Source organism: Ciconia boyciana, chromosome 4 (assembly GCF_034638445.1).
Source record: "Ciconia boyciana chromosome 4, ASM3463844v1, whole genome shotgun sequence".
NCBI lineage: Eukaryota > Metazoa > Chordata > Aves > Ciconiiformes > Ciconiidae > Ciconia > Ciconia boyciana.
The window spans coordinates 40,649,653-40,674,238 of NC_132937.1; the positions used below are offsets into that span (position 1 = coordinate 40,649,653).

General features: G+C 35.3%; 1 protein-coding gene across 11 annotated transcripts in view; it reads right to left on the reverse strand.

Moving 5' to 3' along the window:
- Window positions 1-24,586, reverse strand: part of ADAMTS6 (ADAM metallopeptidase with thrombospondin type 1 motif 6) — a 221,457-nt gene that overhangs the window by 163,922 nt on the left and 32,949 nt on the right. For all 11 annotated transcript variants that reach the window (XM_072859481.1, XM_072859484.1, XM_072859487.1 and 8 more), the window contains one exon: window positions 1,046-1,089. In XM_072859481.1, the coding sequence (XP_072715582.1) occupies window positions 1,046-1,089 (44 nt within the window). The remainder of the gene's footprint in view (window positions 1-1,045; window positions 1,090-24,586) is intronic.

Sequence of the window (24,586 nt, forward strand, 5' to 3'; positions counted from 1 at the left end):
CGCTTACATTTAGAAATTCATCAGCATTATTTGCCTTTTACTAAAACATGGTGTGGATATTGTTTATATTTACAGCAAGCAAAATGCTGGTACCTTTCCTCGCAAAAACTACATCACTGTGCCAGAAGTGTCATGATGACTTCAGCAGGACTTACAGAAAAATTAACAGGACTTAAGGCTATCAAATCATACAGTAATACAGGGAAAGAAAAAGCAAATACAAATATAATTATGAGCTCTGATTGAGAAAAGTATTAATAATCTGAACTAGACGAATTAGAATTGTATCTTTAATTCTGAGAAACAGGCTTATGAAAAGATGCAAATTGAAAAAATATAAATAAATGTTATATTAGTCTTTGAATAATGTTTCTTTCATGTATTAAAGCAGTATTAATGGTAATAACTATACTATAGTAAATAACTTCTGGTGACGAATTTGGGTATGGAGAGAACATAGCTCTCCATCCTGCACCTAAGGTTGCTATGGGTGCTTCTCCATTGTCAAAGCATTGTTTTAAGCAGTTTCAATGTTACTGTAATTTATCTCACTGTGGTATTTTTCTCTAAGTCTGTGAAAGGAACAATCTGAAGCTGTACTCCCTGTGTACAACACAGCAACAGTGTAAACCTCAAAGCCTGTTTCTTTTGTAAGGTTTTTTTTTTCGTTTTTGTTTGGTTTGGATTTTAACTTCCCTGAGGTCTTTTACTTGTATTTTCTAACTAGATCATGGAGACAGGTTAAATGGAAATAAACAGCACATTCTCTTCCATTAGAAGTAAGTTTGAGCCATCTGCTAGGTTTTATCAGAACTACAGCTGCCAGAGAAGAAATACACAGCAGCAGCTCACTTAATTTAAATTTCCAGCAATGTATCAAAGCCGAAACCCCCCCTAGGTTACCTTTTATTGTTCATGTTTATAAAACTCTTGCAAAATTTTGAAAGCATAAACTTAAAAAGATCTAATCAGTCAATAAATCAATAGTTGAGTATAAAGCAAGGAAACAGCAAATACAAGCTGAAATTTCTCTTTATAATCTTACCCAGTGTTCCACAAGGCTTGTTTTTATAAGTGCAGATATCATATCTGTTAAGGAGAAAAAAGTAGATAAAATATGTCAAAGAATCAAATTTGTAAGATATTTTGTATATTTATCACATATCTGTATCATAGTTCAAGTAGTCAGACCGCAATCAACTTAATTATGCGCAGCCAGCTGGTGTCGGCATTTTCTACACTCTGGTGTAAACCGCAAGCTGCAATACACTCACAGCCGCTGGCCTCAGGCCAGTGGGACACCTGCCAGCCAGAAAAAAATGGTTAAAGTGGATCTTTGTAATCACCAGCTCCATAAAGCAGTCTACCATGCTGTTACGAAGTTACAGCAGCATGTCTACAGACTGCCACCAATTCAAAACACTTAACTTTTACTTTTTGAACATAATTGGAATCCTCTTACAGTCTCACACTTATCAACTAAACAATATTAATTGTAACTCCTACGATTTAAACTTTGATTCTAATTAAAAACTATAAGTCTCAATTATTACACCAACAATTATATATATTAAAAAATCTTATGAACTGCCATTATAGTTCCCTTCTCATTATCTTCCAATGATTATGTGTCTTAAGAGTATACTATTAACAAACTAAAATGAAAAATATTTTTGTGAAAAGCTAATGTCTTTAAAGGAGAATTTTCATATTTTCATCTTTTTAGAGACAATCCTTCAAATACAGAAGCTCACTGAGCTTCTGTGTAGTTAACATGTATCTGGAGCTGAAAATGGAATTAAAAGGTTTTCTGCGACATAGCTAATAATAATAGCAGTGGTCATGCAGCAGTCAATTACATCTTAATATTTTGACTATGCAATCCTACCATATGAGTAGTGATATGAGAACACTCCTACAATGCCTTTGATTTTCAGTAATTTATACTGATTTCCTTGCAGTATGTTTCAGAATAATTTATATTCTTTTGAATGGTGAGTGAAAACAAAGATGAAAAGATACCATCTTTATCCTTTAACTTTTAACCGAAATAGTTACTAATTTCAGGCCATCAGACATTTCTGTTAGAAATAACCTAAGGACTGTTATCATGTAGGAGTCTGATCACAAGATATATACCTTTCAGTGCTAAAAGAGTTAAGGTCTGTCTGTAAGCCAAATCCATGGACAAAATAGCAAAGCTTAAGATTTGGAACAAATCCAGTAAACTCTCTATGCATGTAGACTGCTGTGACCACATGGAATTCTTGTGATTTTTAAAGGTATTGAGTGTGGAGCAGTTTGTGGTATTAACCTCTAATTTCGAACTCAAAATGTTCATATGCACTGATTTCATCAAGGTGGTTCAAACTCTGCCATCCTATATGCACATAAAGCTCTTACTGATTTCCCATGTGCTGTTTGGAGAGGGGGAGGTAATCAAATCAGCATTCTTACATAAAATGTTGGAATATAATCAGGTTTTGTATGTCACAAAGCTTTAAGATGACACAGATACAGGGAGAAAGAGAGATTTTTACTGAATATTGCCTGCCTTTTACATATTTAAGGAAGCAAACTTCTTATTTCTGCATTTAGGACAGAGCCTGAACCTAATCCTATTGAAGTTCATGCAAAATCATTCCTCAAAGAAAGCAGACAGGGCTCAGGCTTATTTAGTGAGAAAACCCAAACTTGCTTGAATTCTTTAAAATCTAGTTTAGAACTGAACACAAGGAAGTCTGTGCAATACACAGGAAGTATTGGTCTTCTAATGTTTTTTAATATCCAATGCTAATAGGAAAAAAAAAACAATTAAAGGCATACATCCTTAGATAAAATGGATGTTTAAGAAGAAAGACAGTTCCACTAAACTCAAGTAAAATGTCGTCACTGATTTCAACAGAGCTGAAAATTTGCCCTTAGGGCCTGAATCTGCTTACTCTTGTACAGGTATGAATCTGAAGTTACTCCTCACCTTCAGTTCAGTTTTACAAGGAACTGTGATAGGAGAGAATTATATGAATTAAGTCCTTTGTTCTTGTTATGTTTTTGAAAAACAAAGACCACGGTATCCTTCTGTTTATGCTGGGTAGCGAATATTCTTCCATTATGCATAGGCTAGCATTTGTAAGAAAACATGATGATAATGGAACTTAAATTAGATAATAAAACTAAGGAAAATATAATTTTATTTTCCAATACATTAATTATTTTTGCAAGAGCATACCCAGGTAGTAATGTATTCTAATTACGGCTTCATCAAATATTCAAACTTTACAGGCAATAATTAATTTCCTGTAAAGAGCACTCATACACTATCTTGTGCCTCAGTTTAACAGGAAAGAACGCTAAGTTTTCATTGTCCAATTACTTACTTTACCTACATTATCTTCAAGCTCCATTTTTTTCTTTTTTTTCCTTTCATATGGATGGTTTCTGCTTGTGATTTGTTTGGAAGGTTTTATCATTTTTATGTACGAAACTGCTCGGTTCCATCATTTGCTTCTCTACTTGATTTAACCAAATCAGCCTAACTTGTCTTTTTTGTTTTTGACACCACTTCCTCTAACTTTATTTTGAATTCCCAAGGAATCCACAGATGTTGGGTTCCAAAATGCAGAAGACTACAGAGTCAATACTTGCCAGATAGTAGGTTCAAGCCAAGAAACCGCTGAAATGACAAATCATCCCTATTACCCATGAGATTAGATAGGTCTAAATGCTATTTAAAAAAACAAAACCAAACAAACAAAAAAATCCCCCCCCAAAAAAACACCACAAAGATGAAGATGGGTCATAGTTGTCACCAGGACCTCAGTAAATACTTCAGGAGCCAAAGACAGCCAAAAGGCAAATTCCCAAGCCAACAATTATCTAAACCAACCGTTAAAAATAACAACATCACAAGAGTTATGCAAAAATGCAGTTTGCAAGATGTGAATATATTTTCTTTTTGATTCACTGACAGAATGTGTAAGAGGGCCACCACACAAAATTTGAATGTAAGAATATGCAGGTTGCAAAAAACCTCAGGATGAGATGGCAGCCTGATCATTTTGAGACAGCCAAGGAAATCCTTTGCCCAAGCTGGAAGAGAAGATCATATGCCTCCTAGTAAAGTGGGTGCATATGTCCCTGAAATGGGACCAGGCTGGAGAAGTGGAATGTGGAAAGAGGTATGAGGCAAGATTGTTGATTATGTGTCCATTCCCACCCTGAATGGATCAGAAGTCATTTGATTGAGGCACATGGGGAAGAGGTCTGGGACTTCTGGGCACACCTGCAGGGCTGCTGACGAGCTGCATCAGACAGGTGGGAAATGCATGATGGATGTACAGCTGTCACTGACAACTCTGACTGACACATCAGCCAGAAGGAAACTGCAGAGATATACTATTATCAGTTCAACAGGACAGTCAAGAATTGGAGCAGCAATAGCCTCCTGTCATGCCATGAATCAAGCAGGAAGTGTTAGTGTGCCCTCCAAAGGCACTTAAAAAGGAAAAATTCCTACTCTTTTTGGCAGGATGTGATCATGCCCCATGCTAAAATACACATCTATACCTTAAAAAGTGAAAGGGACCACACTCCTGGACACAGAAATTCTATTATCTGTATTATCAAACTGTTTTCAAAATCCATCAAATTGTTAAAAAAAAAGTTCCTTGCACAGATTTGGCCCGTGATGACGACTAATCTCAAAGAATTCCCAGGAAAAGTTCAGAAGGTGGCCACACACAATTATGAACAGGCAAAACATGCAAAACTACTCTGCTCTGGAGAAGTCAGCTTATTAGTGTGGACACAAGAGGTTCTGGGCCAGTGGTCCTCAGTGCAAGAAAAAAGTCATTGACCCATTTAACTTATTAGTGTAGATGTAAGCTACGGACTATCTCTTGATGAAGCCCCAGTTATCTGCAACTCTGACTTGCAGAAAAATCTATTTCCTTTGCAAATCTGATGAGTAGTCTGATCCTGATCATTTGAGTAGGACACAGTATGAAACACAAGCTACTTACTTAGAAGCACATAAACCTATTCTAAAATTACCTGAAAGCTACCATATGCCCGAGAAATATTTAAGATAGATACTGACAGAAATAACCGAGGCTTTTGAAGGAAAATTTCTTAATGAAAAAGCGTTTAGGAAACAAAAAAATACAGTCACAGCAAATTGCTGAGGAAAAACCTACCAAGATGGCCAGAATATAAACATAAAAAGTACACAAATATAAGAAAATTCAGGCTAGACAAAACTAGCAAATATGTATAACTGGACATAAAGCTCTTCTTAACTTTGAGACAGCTGAACATGTACTTCATATATATAATACTACAGGATTTGCCAATTAACCTGCTTGAAAAGGTTGTCAGAAAACAAGATGAAGCCTAAGAACTGGTCTTGTCCTGACTAAGAGGAAACAGAGCTAACTACTACAAATTATTAAGAATTCATTTTTAGGGAACGTTTCCAAATATGTTATCTCTGAAAGGAAGGTTTTATTTTTCACTTCTTTTAAACCAAATTATACTTATTGACACTTGCTTTTTATTATTGTAGGTTTCGACAACAAGCTATTCAAATACAGACTGTCCTTTTCATACACCCTTGCTCAATGACAAACATAACAGGTTCATTAGAATTTTATCTTTTTTACTTTTTGTTCTTCATGCTATGCAGCATGATTTATCTATGCACCCAATCATACATGTCTCATATTTGAATAAGTGTTAAAAGACAAGAAAAAAAAACTATTTTAAAAAATTAAGTTAACCTAGTTCCAACACCTAGAACTATAAAATGAACTACTGCTGAATCAAACTGAAATCTCAGTTTGATTCCCTTAAAGGGATCAAAAACGTCAAGCTATCTGACAGTTCCAACTCCTATTTCTAAATTACGGAAAATCAAAATGAAAAAACAGTGAGTAGCTTGTAGTTTCACCATATTCTTTTTCATAAATATACTTGGCTATGATTAAAAAGTGGTTATTTTGCAAGTGCAGACAATGTCACTAAAGCTAGAGAATTGTGTGTAAAAATAGTTCTAAAACAAATACTGACTTTTGGTCAGTTTTTATAAAAAGCTTTTTATCATAATTCTTCAACACTTCATCACTGTTAAGATAATTCAGTCATTCATTAAATTTGCCCAGGTTACAAACAGCAATACTCTTTATAACACAATACTTTTTGATGTCTTTCTAAAAGCTTTACTACAGCATATCCTTAGCCTTACAGAAAGTGGTACACCACAACAGCATTCTGCCTTAAAATAAAGTATGCGTTCTTATTTGGTTTCTTCCTCAAAAACCTCAAACCAAAAAGAGCTATTTAAACCAAGGAAGGAAAGGCATAATATACATGTTACACATCACTCAACAGAAATAGCATTTTCTATTATTAGTTTTCCATGTCTTTAAAACTGCCATAGACAACAAAAGTCTGGCTCTATTGGACTTTCTTCTGATACTTAGCTTGGGTGGATAAATGAAATTCTGAGTTACAGCTAGGAAAACTATTACTGCTATAAGTTCTATTTCTCCTGATTTATATGAAAAGAAATATTTTAAATAATTGCACTGTAGATGAAACATTTCCATACTACTTTTGCTAAACTGCAAACGCAGTCAGAACAGTAAAAACAAACTCTCTTCTGAAACGATTTTAATGCTGTCATTTGTCTTCATCAATTTTGGCAATGTAACATTAGAATAGCAGTTGCAAATTTACCATAATCAGCAGTATTATCGGTGTACTTAGGACAGATGTACAAAGCTGATTTTGAGATTATGATTTAATAAAAGATTCTCTCAATGCAAATTCCACCCCTAGAGTGTCTAAAAAACTTTTCAACTAAATTCATGAAAAATACATCAACAGAGAGGTTTTTCTTCAATACTCTGTTGATGTGTCATGCAAGCATATAGCAGAGCTATTGCAAAAGATACTAATTACATTAAAATAGAGGACTTCATAGATGAGTTTGTAAACAAAAATAGTTCTAGAGACAAGATGAAGACCCTGAGACAGTTCCTAGCTTCAGACATACCCTAGGCCATGATACACCATTTCAAATCACTGATAAAAAGTCATCATACCAAAAATGAGAGGATTAGCTTTAAAACCTTGTTATTTTGAGGAAATAATACATTCAGCTTTTTAGTAATCTTCTGCTTTCTAAGACTATCTGTATCTATGTACATTTTTGGCACTTTTCAGGGCTTATTCTACAGCCATCCAGACTAAAAGCTTCCTTTTCCAATGTAAGCCATGATCCTCATATAGAAACGTGTCCTTACCAGCTACAGCAATGAGAAGAGAATAAAGTAATGAAAAGTACAGAATAGCAAGTGCTACAAAATGTTAGATCATGATCTAGTGAAGTATCCAAGACAGACATCTACAGAAACTTAATGTCAGTATTCTGCTAGTATAAAAAAATGACTCAAACAGCATCAATATGTTCAGATATGACACTTATCACAGAACAATCTTTGCTCCAATGAAAGTACTATTAAGTGGATTAAAATTAGGTAGCATAAAATTAGGTAGCACTGAAGAAACAGCCAGGCACTTGTGGTTCCAAAGCCTGCCCCTTGCAGGCCTTGGACTAGCAATGTCACTTCACTCTCTACTCTGCCTTGATTTCTCCATCATTAGAAGTTACCTCCTCCTTTTTTCTATTCTGTATCCAACATGTACAGGCTTGCTGCTCTAACTCATTCCTCCATCCTCCATGTATTTTCTTTTGTGATCCTCAGCGAACATAAGTTCAGCAGAGTTTTCTCTCCACAGCTTTAAGATTACCAGAGATTGACTGATGGCTCAAGCTATGGTCAACTAGCTTATACAAATAGGCCTATCCTACTATAAACATAATTTTGAGGGATATCCACACAGCAGTCATAGCAGCGTCAATAGGCTCAGCCTAGGGCAGCTACCCAAAGATCTATCTTGCTTCCTTCCATTTTTACACCCTGCACCTAGTTTGTGCTTCTGCGTTTAACATCAGCACCCAAGCCAGCTAAAGAGGTTTGACTGAGTCTTCAGTATATTGGAATTACTGCTATTAGTAAAGTGCAGACGGCATAAGCCATTATACAGAAGGAGCTCCAGGCCTTCTAGCAGTTGTAGCTCAATCTTAGATGAATCCATCCTCCTTCTTCAGAACATGTTAATTCTATTTCAATCTAGACTTTAGGTCCCGTTCAACACTGAGACTCCTCAACCAGGCATCTTTCAACAAAATCATTAAAAAAAAAAACAAACTCATCTGGATAAAACATATGTAGATTTCAAAACTGTAGAAATCTGAAAATTAATTATGAAAGTAAGGCACCAAGCTTGCAAGCTGGAGACTGTGAACCCATAAAAATAATCAGAAAGTTTAAATCTAGCAGAACTACAAGGAGTGTTTCAAAACTTTTCTGTGGCATATCTAACTTTCTTTCCACGGGATAGCTCCAGATCCACAGTAAAAATGTTTATACTTGTGCATCAGAAAAGTACAGCTACCTACCTGAGCAACAATTGTGACTTCCTTACCATTCAGAGACAACTGAGAGAGTCAGCATTTTCACTAATCACCAGAACGCAGGTAATACTTAACTTGCTGTATTCTGTTCCCCAAAAGTGATTCCATACTTTTATTGCATCCTCAGTACTGAGCCAAAATTTAGATGGAGTTACATGGATGTGATTAGCTAAAGCTGGCCTAGAGAACAGAACAGAAATTTCTGCATATCTACTCCAAGTACACTGCTAATAATTCTTCTATCAGTGCATTCAGGAAAGGTCTGGCAACTAATACATAAAGCCTTTGTTCAAAGGACATTCACTCAGAGCAGCTCAAGCAGCTTGTAGGGCAATGCTTTTTAGAGTGTGCTAATGCAATGAAGTCTGGGAAAAAGGAAGACTAGCAAAACTAATTACATAGGCATGGTTGGGGGCATCCTGCCACACAGCAGAAGATATTATGTTAAACCATTTATAGGAAGCCACTAGTCTAGACCTTTGGCAGGAGGGAAACACAGCTAGCAGCTATGATTACTAACCAAGTTTTAGTTCTGTTGTACAGAAATCAATGAGATAAATTATAGCAATAACATATTGTAAATATATTTATAAGTTTTGCTGTGGATATGGCCTTTCTTCCTCCTCTAACTTTCTGAATATCATAAATGATTAGTTTAGAAGTCCCTCAGAAGATCACACACATCTTTATACACAAAATGTCCACTTCATCTGCCCTTACTCACACTGTATATGGGATAAAAGGCTTGGTACTTGAGGTAGGTTGTAAAGAGTAGCAGTTCATTAGGATGACAGACCACACCTGGTACAAAAATAAGAACATAAGAATTGCAACATGGGCCAGACCAAAGATTCCACTATCCCAGTACCCTGCCTTCACGATGATCTAAGAGAATGCCCAAGAAAGAATAACACCAGTGCAAGCATAAAATGGCAATTACCCCAACACTCTCCCAACTTCAACTATTTTCGGCTCAGATTATTTTTAATACTTAATTTGCTGGATTAACAACGTACATTTTACATGTAGTCCAAATCTTTTCAGTAAAATCATAATATTATCAAATAATAGAATCAAAAGAGGAAAGAAGAGCAGTGATTTTTTTCTGTTACTTCTGGTTGATATTGTTAAAAAATTTCTGAGAAAAGGATTGAAACTCTTAAGCGTCTACTGTTACAACTTATTTTTCCTGAACATGATGAGAACAATATGTCCTGTGCTTGGGCCCAATTAAACAATCACAAAGCATTTGGGTAATCACAGAATTGTGTTTACACAGAGAGCTAAATTTCAGTAGCTTAACACAATAATTAAAAGCTTCTTCAGTCAATGGAATAAAATCTATTTGCTGACTTCTTTTTAAGGTCAAAAAGAAACACAATCACTCCATTCAAATGATTTTTAACCCTGACTATTATCAAAAGGAATTTTTTAAAAACAATCTATTTTACAAGTTTAGTGTTTGTTTCTATATGCACATGTTACAATAAATTACAATAAAAGATTTCTCCACTTCAAGAAACAACAGCAACTAATTTGATTCCCAGTGCTTAAAGAACAATACAAAGCCAATCAACTGCTGGACATCTCTGGTGGTTCTCCAGATGACATGCATAAATTCAATCAAACAGCCTGCTGCTGTGTTCTACAGCTAACAAATTTTGAAGCTAATGAATTTTGTAGACTGCCTGTGAACTGAGAGGAAGAGAAATGCACAGAGTGACAGAATGAAATGGCAGCACAAGCAATGACTGCTTTAACAAAGGTAAGTTTAAAAGAAGTGAACAGAAAATAAGTCTACAAGAAGAATAACATGACTGAGATCTTGTCCAAGTTTGTGAGAGCGCATCTACCCAAAAGTCCTGTCATGTTAAGATCAAAAAGGAACTTAAATTGGTTTTCCTTTTTTTAAAATGTGCTGGCAAATGGAATAGCTGCACCTCAGACTGATCTCTGAAGTCTGCCTGTATGAAAAACTGGAACCCATGCACCCAATCCAGAATTGCATGTAAAACTTTGTTTCATCTTCTTCTCCATACAATACACAGCAGGAAGAAATATTTGCTCTATTCAAGCCAAAAAAAGCCTGTGTGGTATACATTATTATTTTCTGTCTAGCTTATTTTTCAGTAATCATTTTAATGACAACAGCACGTAACTTGTGAATGAATGGCTGAATACCATGAGAACAGTAACTTTACAACAGTGGCTCTTCACAAACCAAATTACTCTTATTGTATACAAGTTGGGATTAGTCAACAGCATCTATGGAGACTGTCTGCACACATACACACTTAGTTCCCCATACCGTAAAGAATGTAAAAGTGGAGCAGGTGCAATTTATTTTAGTACTACTGCCCATAAAGAATCACAGAAGACTCAGTACTAGCTGGGAAAGAAAATGGGCTGCAGCAACAGCAATCCATCTTGCAAAAGGATGCACCTGTCAGATTACTTTCCCTGTGTATGAATTATTCAAACTAAGCTATTAGCTCCATATTAAAACTACCTGATTGTCAAAAGGAATTCCTCACTGATTCCTTAGTTTTAACCTTCCATACATTATTCATGTCTTAATTTTGTAAACTAGTCTTTCAAAGCTAACCTATCTTGAAGTAGGAAAATTAATTCCTATTCATTACTTTTATTAAGCCCATGAAGTATTTACCCAATTAAAAAAAAAAAAAAAAAACACCACAAAAACAAAACACACACTTGCAGTTGTATTTCCAAAATGAGTTTGGTTTCCTCTACAAATGTTATGAAGGAATAATTCCATTATTTTTTTAAGCAACTCCTTTGTATTAAAAGTGACCTGAACTTATGTATTTTATTTTTTAACACGTACTAAATATTAGCATGAGACTGTTAAAATAATTATTCCCCCACGTCTTACAAAATTTTAAATGCTGAGCAGAAATTTTGACTGGCTATAAGGAGAACCTTTTTCCCCATGAGGGCAGTTGAGCAGTAAAGTGGGTTGCCCAAACAGGTTTTGCAAGACTTGACTGGATAAAGCCTTGTGCAACCTGGTTTGATCTCATAGCTCACCCTGCTTAGAGGAGGACACTGGACCAAAGACCTCCAGAGATCCCTTCCAACCTGAACCCCATAGATTCTAAGTAGTTGTTATCTGAAAATCTTCAAAAATGTTTATTTAATAATCATGAAATAATAAAAATGACACTTTAATACAACTCTTCAGAATATTCATCGAAAAGGAAAGTAAATTACATACTCAAAATGGAAGCTTCATTACAGCCATAGTTATTGTGGTCTAAATATGTTATCAATATAGAAAACAAGAGGGAGAAAGTCTCCCTCCCCATCCCACTCTGAGTTGGAACAGTCCTACATCTTACTAACAACTACACATGAAACATCTTGAACCACATTCCCCAATTATTTGACTGTTAAGTTTTAAGCACCTGATATTGTCCTGTGAAACACGTTCTCTTCTGCAATGCCAACACAACTGCCTAAAACACTAACTGTAAGAAATCCAAGAAGTTCAAGCTGAAAGAAAAATGCCTTATTTTTTCCAACTCAGTAAGTTTTGGCAATTAATGTAGTAAAACCATTATAAATAAATGCAAGTAAGTACCATAAGATCTGCAAACAAGAAAAGTTAAGAACCAATAAAACATTTTTCTCCATTGTGGCTGAAAAATCAGGAGAATTTCATTGTTTTAAAATCACAAAATTATCTTATTACTTTTATCTATGTAAAGTTAGTGAATTGAAACACTGAACTTCTACCTGAATTATACAGAAATAAGGATCAATATAGAAGTTTAATAAAGCAAGGATGCTTGGAAAGAGTTTGGATAACATTCAGAAAATACCAGTATTTGATTTTTTTTCCTTAATGTATTAACTGTAATTTCTGCTGTGCAAAAGAGTCTAGTTCTTAATTTGTTCAGTTTTAGTTGCTTCAGTGTTTCTATTAACGTTAAGTGTGGCTTTATTCAATAAATACAAGTCATTTAAAACTGTAAATACTTTAATCAAATTCCTACTTTTGCTTGGAAGAACTTGTAAAAGCCTAAAGCAAAAAACCTGAAGTAAAAAATTATTTTTTATTAAAAATGTAAAAGTATTAAGATTAATAAATGTATTAAGTTCTAGAGCTATTTAAAAGAATGTGCAGAAGTAGAGTTTCTTTCCAGTAATGCAGGGAGAGATAGCAAATTCAGCAGTGCAAAGACTACAAAGAAGAGGCACATATTTCAGTGAAGTTACTACCCCTAGCATAGCACCATACTATTTAGAATCCCATTTTCAAAAAGGGTCACGTACAGGAACAAAGTTTTTTGGATTGCCACACAATCTGTTTAATTGACTTAAGACATAACCAAAAATAGAATTGCAAAACATCACAATTCTCCTGACCAACTGCATCTCTTACTATTGCTATTATTTGCTGCTAATTTTTTTAAACACTAAATAATTAACAATCTTAGCCAAAATATTACTAAAATGGAATAGCTTTAAAACCAATCTTGGCCAAAGCCCCATGAACATTTTCATGGCTTAATGGATTGTGTTTCACACATCTGAAAAATTCCTTGGTTTTGCTAGTGTTTGGAGCACAATTTCTTGTTCTTTAGTGTTTCCAAACATGTTGTTCAAAATTGCATAATGTATTTTACTCCACTTTGGCAGGTGGTTGAAAGAGCTCATAGGGTAGACATTTCTTCTGAAAGAATCTGGACAATGAATATTTGTCAGCATTACTTATGACCTTGTAATTTTTAAGCAGGAGTAACTGTCCTAAAATTACAATATAAGCAAATACCTTTCATCACAGCTAAATTAACGTGCAAGCTAAGGAACTGCCTGTACCTCTTCCTCCCTATTTATCCAATCACTTAGCACTCTCTTTTTCAAGCTGCCGAGAGTAATAAATGAGAGATTTGCCATGGGTCTGGCTGAAGCAGTGTGAAGGCCATCCAAATGCAACCTCAGTGCTATCCAAAGAGCCATCTTAAAAGGTCTGGAAAAGAATCACGCTCACCTGGAAGCTGAACATGATCAGCTCTATAAAATACCAAGTTCCACAGTTTTCAGAACACAATGTGAGCAAAATGTTCATAAATAACTAAAATAATGATAATACTATATTTAATGATGAACACCTGATGCCCTAATATAATATTACAAATACCTACAACAGAGATTTGGCTCCAACAGCAGTATTAGATGGTCATGAAGTATCATCCCTTCAGCAACTCAGTACAAAGTTAATTTTAAAACAAAGATTTGTAAGTGGCCATATGGGAAAGAAATTATGAATTTTGGCAGTTTCTATCATTCTAATTCTGACATTACAGCACCTTTTCCTTCAAGATCATAACTGCGTAACTCTGAGCGTATTGACAATGAAAGATTATCTGAGTCAGCTTAGTGTCTGACAAAACAGGACTAAGCTAACTTGTAGTATCTTGCTGGTACTTTGTAGTAAGTTGCTCATATGTCTAAACTATTACACAGACTCTTACATTTCCCTGGCATCAGTGTTACTCTACGTAGGTCTATGACTCTTCCCATAAAAATCATGTAGGTCAACATGCTCTTAAAACACCAAGACGTATCAACTGCAAGTCATTTAAGAACTACATCTCTACTTTGGAAAGAACCTAAACAATGAAACACATGAAAAAATACTTTAGTTACATGACCTGAGTATTCTTCCTTCTCCACAGACTAAGGCCACAATTTGACACTCCAGTTAAGTCTTATACAGAATCTAAAGCCATTACTAAAAAAGCTCTTAAATTTAATCATTCTTGAGTGAGTAATTAGCAAGGTTACATGAATACCAGACTACCAAAATTACATCTCACTGTAAAACAGAAAAATCTTACTGCCAGTCTTTCAGAATTTTCTAAATGACAATAGATCAGAAGTTATCTCAATTTTTTGCAAATCACTTCTTGATCTTCTGATTTTTTTTGGCAGAATTAAAAACGGGAAACAAATAAGTATTTGATTTGAAACAATGTAATATTTCAAGTTTTTTAGATTCTACATTTTTAAGTATTCTTAACTGAATCTGTTATTCATAAGAACTAATCATAACTTGATTTTACAGCGGAAAAAAGTCTCCCCATTTATCCACAGACCAGGTTCAGTGTCTGTAATGCCAGAGCAAGTGTTTTCACAACACCCCTCCAAAACTGATACAAGACTCAGGTATCAAAGATCATTAATATGTTTGTGCACTCTGATTGCTAAAAACAATGCCAGTCACTCTAACTTTTGTAATATGGACATGTATCTCCTTCTATTGCGAGAAACACTAATGATAAAGTTCAAATTAGCCACAGAGAATTGTCCTGAATGGTAATGTTCAGAGACATAATGACATGTCTCTGAACATACAGAATGGTATGTATGTCTGTATGTCTCTGAACATACAGAACGGTATGTTCAGAGACATAATACAAAAGCTTTCAATTCCAAATTATGAAAAAAAGTCACAAGGATTGCTCATTAACTGAAAAATATACTGGTAAGTGCACATGTGTAGCATCCTTTTTCTGCATTATCTAGAACACAGTGTATCTTCCTAGCAAGCTGCATACCACATGGACAAAGACTCAGATTGCAGAGTAGCAGTAAACTGTCAAAACTCTGAATACTCATGTAGGTATCCATTCAAAATTATTATGGGCTTAAGCTGCGGAGGCATTTTCAGGATAATCTGTTGGACCAATAAGGCTTGGGCAAAAGAGCAAGTAATTAACTATTATTTATTTTAAGTCACATGAAGATTCCTTAAGTTGTTTAGGAGAGAAGAAGAAAAGAAGCCATTTTCTTCTAGAGAAAAAAAAAAAAAAGAAATATAAAAATCTAGAAATAGAATCTAAAAATCTGGAGAAAGACAGTTGTTCCACCATCCAATCTGGAGAACAACAGAAGCTGTGACTCGTAGTGCATTAGGACACAATTAGGCAGCAAAGGACACAAAACAATGATTCTGCTTTCAAAGTCACCACAGAAATAAATGTGATTCTGGGAGGATCTACTCTTCAGCACTCATCACCATATCACAGATCACAGATCAACCCTGAGGGCACTGATAACTGATGGCTTTTACTAAACCAGCTATGGATTGCTGGTTGATAATGTATCACAGATATCAGGACCAAAGTGCCACATAACATCAGAGGAACACATCTCAGTTGTAAATTGCATTCTGTTTGGGAGGCTGAAGAGTATTTATCCTTTAATTTTACCAGATCTCAAGGGAAAGGAAGAACTCATTTTTACTCTCAAAGAGTAAAACAAACTGCAGAATAGCAGAAGATGCCTGTTCAGCATAAGCTAGCATTCTTTTCTGCTTTGAGGAAGCTCTCACTGAACACTATAAAAAGCTTAAGATGGACTTCCCTGTTTTTTCTGTCTTCTCGAAAAAAAGGAAACAATACTTAGGATGTGTCCAATAATGCCACTTGAAATCGGCATCATAAAACACAATGAGCTGCATTAAAAGCAGGGCATATTTCAAAACCTGGTTCTTATTTCCATCTGTAACTAGCTAAATTCTCTTTACTGTGGAAACTAGAGAAAAGGTATGAAGATGGTGTGGATATTGTTTTTCCATGACCAGGTGGCACAAAACCAGAAAAAACAGGACTACCCTGATCTGCTACATAAAAGGCTAAAAGAAAAATCACATGGTGTACAAATCTGTAGATCATGTAAGAGTTCAGTGTCTCTGGCGTAAGTAGTAAGAATAATGAAAGAGATAGTGAAGCCCAACTTCCCTTGTTGCCGTGGGTTCAGGGGACACAGACATCCACAGCATGGCACGGAAGAAGGTACTGACAGTCAAAATTATAAGATTGTAACTTTATATGACCCAAGCATATTGGCAGTAAAATCCAATTTTCTAATGAATATATAACATACACCATGTATTTAAAGACTGTATTTTATAGCTGAAGTGGTTTACTGGTGATTTGCATTTATGTCTGTAGCAGCAGAATCAGACAAGCAGATAAGAAGCCACGTCAAGAGATCCTGTTTTGATACTATGAGCACAGAGTCTCAGCACAACTGCATGCCTCAGTCTCACATAAAATTTACTGAAAGGTAACCGATAAGTTTTACACAGGGATTTTTCATCTTAGTATGAAAACAACTCTACTGAATTCATAAGACTTAGTTATGGTGGTAAAGATTTGACAATCAGGCCCTGTTAGGTGCAAGTTGGGGAGTAGAGGGTGGAGGACTGTATGGAGGGGGGTTGTTACAACTATTTTAACACTAACACACACAACAGTTCAGAGAAAAAAAATGTTATCCAGCAGCAGTAATAACCAAGATTGAGACAAGCAAGAATGTAATAATTAAACAGAAATTTTGTCAGAATATGACAACTGATATTCTTGTTCTAATGAGCAGAAGTGGTCAGGTTCAATTCTATACTGTATTCAAAAAAGGGAACCTTAAATACAGATGACCTGGGCACCTTGGTGACTCAGAGGGAAGAGTGCCATCTACTGAGTCAATAACTTAATTCTAATAAAACCAATAAATCACATATTTGTCATAAAAGAGAAAAGGAAGTTTTAAGTGATATTGAAAGAGTTTTCTACCTCCTATTGAAAATCTAAAGCTTTTTTATTTTGAAATGCTACTGCAATTTATGACAGTGATTCTATGTTTCTATACAAGTGAGCTAGTGTTTTAGCCAAATTAATACTTATGCCTAAAATATTTCTGAAAGGCTTCTGATGCCTCTATTTCTAAGTAATTTAAGAGCTTTAGTTTCCAAAGGGAAGATGTCACTTTCTGAATATTCTGCCTCTTTAAAATCCATCATAGTTGGACATAGAAACATGAAGATGCTCAAAATTACACATCACATTACCTCTGGAAAAGTAGGCCTTTATTCCTTTTTTTTTTTTTTTTCCTTTTTAAAAGGTTCTGGAATATGGGTTTAATGATGTTGGAGGGCAAAATATTAAAAATAAAAATATGAAGAACCAGTTACAGAAGATATTTTTAACTTATTTGACCCTTGGGTTAACAAACTTGTTGATAATTAACCTGCAACATATGAAAGCATACCCTTGAAGAAAAATTAACTACTTCTAGAAATATGTACAGTGGTCAAAGAAAAGTATGTAAACCTTAAGTGTGTTCACTCTTTGCCAAATATAGAAGAACATTATTTATCTCTAGATTCCAAAATTCCTTAACTTAAATTGTAGAACACGAGTGATTAGTTCTGGATGTTTGTGAACCAATTCCTGCTGTGCCCTTTATACATTTGCACTGTGTACAATACACATCTGAAATCTTGTCAGTGAAAATTATTAGCAAGAGAGTATAACCTGCATTGCCAATATCTCTTTGAAAGGCATGGGTATATCTTAACTTTTGTTTAAGTTTACTCTTAGAAATTGCCTCCTCTTTAAAAAAAATACTCATTAATACACAAAAGCTATTTCAGTAAAGAGATTAATTAAAACAGAAAATCATCCTACCATACAAGCTCTAAAAAAGGATATATCTTCCTCCATGATGTTTGTAAAGGCAATATTTACAAGGATTGAACTGATACTATGGCTCCTATTCAAAACATTTAAGACTATATACAGAAAATATGATTTTGCCACTACGTGCCCCAAGCTGCTATACTACACAAAAATCAAACCTTTATTTCCACACAATACTCAGCAGTGAACAAGCAATAGAGGGGAAAAAATACACAATGGGGTAGAAACTCAGTCATAATTTAGATTCTGCAGGCTTCTAGACATTAAAAAATAGCTCTTTCATATAGACAGTCCTTCTTTGTAGACAGTTTGCTTTCTGCAAAGAACTCACATTACAGCGATTATGAAGCTTAGATACTAGTACCTCTGACATGCCCTAATTGCTTACCAAAATATTCTGTCGGATTTGACAATTTTAACTACTGCATATTTGACAGAATCACAATCTTACCTTCTCATTTGCCAATAGTGTTTCTGAGAATAAGGAACTCTTGAAATAAAAAACCGTCCACACTGGCAATTTAAAAGCAGAACTATGCTTCAAAAGTGCTTAGCCCTAAGTGGTTTTCATTAAGTTCAATGGAGATGGAAACGTTGAAAAATTTTACAGAACAGCATGGTATAGAGATCTTTTATTTTTAAAAGCTTGACTAGGAAATTTTCACATATTTACTACAAATATAGCATAGTAAAACAACAGGAAACTGCCTTCCTGGAACTCCTGCAGAACATAAAAGCTGTGCAAAGACTATTACAGTACTTGCATAGCATTCCCTTTGCAGTCCTTCAGCTCTCTCATTACATTTTTCAACCAAATAGCTCAGCCTCTCTTGCGTTTTACTATCTTAGTGGGAAAACATACAGATGACAGTTTACTCAAGTATAATCAACAGCAGTTTTAGGATGGCTATTTTAAAAAAAAAAAAAAAGGCGTTGAAAAAAATCGACTTTGTTTCCAAAGATTTCATCTGTGGAAAGCAAAACTTCAGAAACATCTGACCTTGTTTCTAAAGTTTCCTCCAAAAAGCTGCATTTGAAAGTATGAAGCAATCATGAGTTGGCAGTCTTGGATTTGACCTCACCACATGTAACAGGAAATTACTTGGTAACTATTTGGGAAAAATAGATGCGTGGAGTAGGAGACCATCAAGATTTTGTTTTGAGAGCAACTATAACATTACATCTCATATAGTGTTCAGGGAGTCTATATTATTGAAAAAGAAGAGTTTCTCAAGCTTGGTTTCAGCACATAAAACTGACATAACTCCTACGAACAATACATGCTGTGACAGCCTTAAGGGCAAAATGACAGTCAAAAAAAAGTAAGAGAGGTGGATTGCATACATGAAGTTACTTACCAACAGATTAAGTTCTTCAAGATACATTATCCAAATGCACGTTTTCATAAAAATCATACAACCAATATGATTATGGACTTCTTTTTTGCCATAGTACTGACAGACAACCATTCTCTCTCTTCCTGCTCTGTGCTGACACGGTATGATTTCCCCCCCTCCACACACATGCACACTCACCCACACCATTTTCTCTCATCTTCAAAACCCAAGTTGTGTAGAGACTGAGGAAGCAGGAAGGAGGATGGGAAAGCACGGTGCATCAAGATAAGTTCTGATGCACAGTAGACACCAGTAGTAATTTTACTTCTTTCTTGCAGTGGTGTCAATACATGTCATCTTTGTTATACAGGACTTCAGTGTAGCACTAAGTTGCTGGAGACTGCTCCTGGGATCCAGGGCAAGAGCAACCGCATGTCTCTACCCAGGGCTGCATCCATCCCAGTCAATGCCAAGCAATCATCCAGTGCTCGCAGGGAACACTGATGCCTGCCTCAAAGATGTCAGGCATAGAAGTATTTTTTAACAGAGCTACAACTGCAAGCATGGTAGAGTGGGCTCTGAAGGTTAAGGCAAGGCCTTCCTTAGCAGGCTATTATTCATTTGGTAATTTTTACTAAACTGCTGCTACTTCAGATCTTTTGGCTATAAAGGCAAGTGGCAGTGAAGAAGTTTGCTTGTTCTTAATAAGTAGTTTAGTCATATGCAAATGAAACTGTTTACACCTATTAAGTGAAAGAGGTTATAACAAAATAGTTAGCAGGCTAGGAGAAGGGAGATTTGGTATACTGTAAGAAGAAAATGGTCTATCTCAGCCTCTGACAATTGAGGAGAAAGGAGAGAGCCTGCTGTTTATGAATGAGGAGCTCTTAGACATACAATACAGATATACCAAAGGCAAAAAGTCTAGAACTGGAGTGCTTAAGGTACCTACGTGTTATGTAAACATGCACTGGCAAGAATAATTAGCTAGGCCTGTCACTTTCAAATTATATTACTGTAAGTGAGCTGATCACAGCAGATCAAGCACTCCTATTTGATAATAATTAAATTAGAAAGAGGCAGATTATGTCTGAAAGTCTCACAGAAGCATTGCAATCTTTATACACTACATACAGTTCTTAAGCTGCTTAAAAATATATTATGCAACTCCAAACAACCCAGTTTTCTGGGTAGAGAAATGCAAGTTAAAAAAAAAATTTAATTCTCCATCTTCTAATCTAAAATTCTTTTCCTCAGGATTGAAAAAAAGACTTGGATCAATATGACTTGGAGCTTTCTATGTTCACAGCATAAAAATCAGTGTGAAACTAGAACTAGCTCTGGCCCAAAGAAAGAAAATTGCAAGAAACAAATATTTTAAAATACTGTTTTAGTACAATATTCAACAGAAAAGCAGAAGTGAACTTATCCCAGACGAGTGATTTAGGAAGAAGCATTCTCTTCTCCACACAGTTCAAGCTTACATGCTTAACAGCAGAGAAAGAAACATCCACAAATACAGCATCTGATCCTGTAAACCATAATCTATGTAAGCATTTCTATTAAAGTCAAGGTTTCAATCCCATTTTCCTCCTGATTTTGCAGAGTTGCACTGGCCTTCAACGTATGAGATACTCATGGCCTTTGCTCCGTTACGTCTTTATAATCCTGTTCCCTCCAAATATTACACTGAACTGTCACTTCACATATGAAAGTATCTTTGATATTGCGATATCAGACACAAAGTAATTTTTTTTCATTATACTCTTTTCCTTAATTTGTATCCAGTTTTTAACCTAGCATCTTACGAAGTACTTTATCTACAAAAATCACAGTATTTGATACAATGTAAACACTAATTCCAGAAATTAAGTATTTTGTTGTGAGCTAGAAGAAACTACACACTGACACAGTAATGCTAAAGGACAACCTGGGGAAATAGCTCATCCAAACCTATTATCGAAGTGTCTTGTCTCTGAAAACACATACTGATAAATTCCATCATATGCTTGCCATTTACAAGCATTAAATAAATTTACAGCTGTGTACAAAACACAAAATTCATGTACTTATATGAAGAAGGTTCACACACTGAGGACTGTACATTGTCTTACTAAGTATGAAAATGTTTTCCCTCTGAGCAGACTTTACAGATTGCACACTTTCTAACTACATCCAGTCAAGGGATGCCAGCATTTCCAAAGGTGAAGACAATGGTCTAGCAACAGAAAGGTTGAAATTCCTTAATGAAATACCCTATGGGGAGGGAAAGAATTTTGAACGAGAAAAACCCTTAACAGTGGAGCATGAGTCCCCATAGCCAAATCTTTCACAAGACTACAGAGTAGCACAGGAACTAACCTCTCAGCCAAAGGGCCTTGATGAACGCTTCAGCTTTGTTAGCTTGATATATATGTGAAGTGAGAGACATCTTTGGAATTAATTCAAGTACTACTTATTATATATCTATTGTCTTAGAATTTAAAAATATAAAAATATTTCTGAGCTACACATTTATTTTACACTGCTATGGGTTTGTGATTCCAAATAACTGTTTAACAATGGAGCATTCTATTTCTACAGATGAGGTGATTTTAGAAATAAGACACTAAAACACATCTGTATCACCAGTCCCACAAAACATTGCTCCAGACCACCTCACAGAAAATACTTCCATACAGCTGCACCAGACACTTGGGGAACAAGTGATTCAAGATCTGTGTGGAAGAAGAATCTCTTTAACATGCAGCAGGGGAGCAGAGGATGCACCTGAGCCTCAAGGATAACGGAAAAGCTTATGGCACACATCATTTGCAACATATAAGTAGATCAGTAACAGTGACCTTTACCAGAAGGCATAGCTCAGTTAGATCACTGAAGTAGTAAAAATAATTTTGCAGGCTTAAGAAAATACCGTTAAAATTCTTATTTTCCTTCCTAGTTCTACAAAAGTCATATTACTTAAACGAAAGTCACAACATCAGCATGGCAGGGAAAAAAAGTAAGCAAAGTTGGATTAAATGCCTTTTAAAAATAACACAATTACATTGTAAAAGAAGCCCTAAGTACTACAGTTTTAAAGAGTGACACTCTGGTGTTTCAGGCTGAGGAATCCGCAGGGTTTTGTTTGTTTCTTTGCTTTAAAGTGTGGAAAGAAAAAGAGGTTTTGGGTGTTGTTCCCCAAGCACGCGTGCACACACACACAACGTTCTTGTGTTCCTTCCCCTCCCTCCCATACACTAAATCTAGTTGTTATCACCTGTAAGCAAGAATAAGAAGGTACTCCGCCCTCTATATGGCCTAAACCCTTCAATATGATATACTCATGCAGCATTGGGTTTTTTAATATATATATTTGTGCAGAGCCAAGTTAATATTTAAGGCACCTGGCATAAGCCTGAGAGTTTGACTGATAGATCAAAATGCAGGACTGCAGCCATAGTAAATACTCTTCCTGATGACTCACTAAACAGAACCACTTAAAGAGAAGTTAAATGTATAGAGGTCATCAGCAAAGGAAGACAAAATTATCTATTATTCTGATGGCAGAAAGGTCTTTTGGATGATGCTGAGGAAGATGAAAATGTTCTTTTACAGCCAAAGAAGTCCCACTGTGTAATGTGTCCGATATCTAACAGCTAAATGTTTTTAGATTATGTTTTGGATTTTTCTAGTGGTCAGAACAATTGCAATTTCTCCATTACACACAAAGAAACATATCTAATTTATTGAAATAAAACTGCTACATGTAACAAACACTGACTTTACTGCAATTAGAATGCAGTATATTTCACTACATTGTGCTACCACCAGAAAAACATTTCATACTGTGGTATAAAGAGTATTAAAGGAAATCTTCATCTTCAGGCAGGCAAATACATACTGAAAAGAAATACCTCCCCTCTCTCTGAAAGAATGCAAGTTCACCACTACATCCTTTCACCTTAAAACGCTTGGTATATTCAGTGCTTGCCTGAATAAATTGTTTCAACTGAAAGCTTCTATAAACCATCAAGAATAGAATACAGTATTTCAGCTGGAAGGGACCTACAACAATCATCTAGTCCAAAATAGAGAAGATTAGAGAAGAAATAGAGAAGAAGGTACAGAAGGACTTCTGGTCCAAATTCAAGAATGCTTTCACCATGCATGATGAAAAGTAGATGAGAAGAGACAGATGCAAAGCTGACAAAAGAGAGTTCTGCATTTTTTATCTGGTTAAGACCGGTCTTTTCAGGAGATTACTTACTTTGTATAAAAAGTAAGTAGAGCATACTTGAGAAGTTATTCTGAAGGTACAAATCAGGTACTTAAAACCCATCCAAAATAATTTTTAATCATGATTTTCAGCTTGCTTCCACTAATCAGAGAAAAACAGAAGCGATTCTGTCATAAAATGCTATTGAGAAAATTGACTATTGTAATGTGTGCTCAAAACTTAGTGACTGCTGGTACAATTTCGCACGTCAAATTATCAGCAACAACCTAAAGGGCAGTCTGAGTTGACATCACCCAAGGGCTCCCCTCACTGGGTCTAGTATTTTCTGTTGTTAATTACCACATTGCTGGAATTTACCATCCTAACTATATATGATAATACGTGTTAAAATAAAAGATGCACATCCCTACTCATTTTACAATTTGTTGCACTTACATAACACTGCATGTTTATACATAATATTCAAAATCTAAATGTAGAAAAGCTTCTTTAACATAAAAGTATTTTTTATATAAAAGAGTATTTTTCCATTTGTGATAAATAGTTGAAACTGATCTTGACCATTGTTCAAGTCTAGTTCAACAGCACTTATAATTGAAAGCCACTTCTCTCTTGCTATACAGTAGTTACAAAATGCAAGAGAGGAAAAGCATGTGAAATATTCAGTAAAAAGGATCTACACACAATACCATGCCAAAGCATCAAGTATTAGAATACCTACCACTATGGACAAACTAACATTTTGACTCACTAAAGCATACAAAATTGCTTGAATAAGAGTATTGCCTGTTAAAGAATTGATCAGTCATTACTCCAACTAAGACAACTGCACATAATTTGAGAAAAAAATATTGAAATTCTTGATTAAATTTATTAGCTTGAGGTACCACTACCACATGTATCCATGGTGGTAGGCCCTGGCCATGCACAAGCAAGTTTCTGGCTGTCTCCATAGTGTTCATGGACTACTTCAATATGG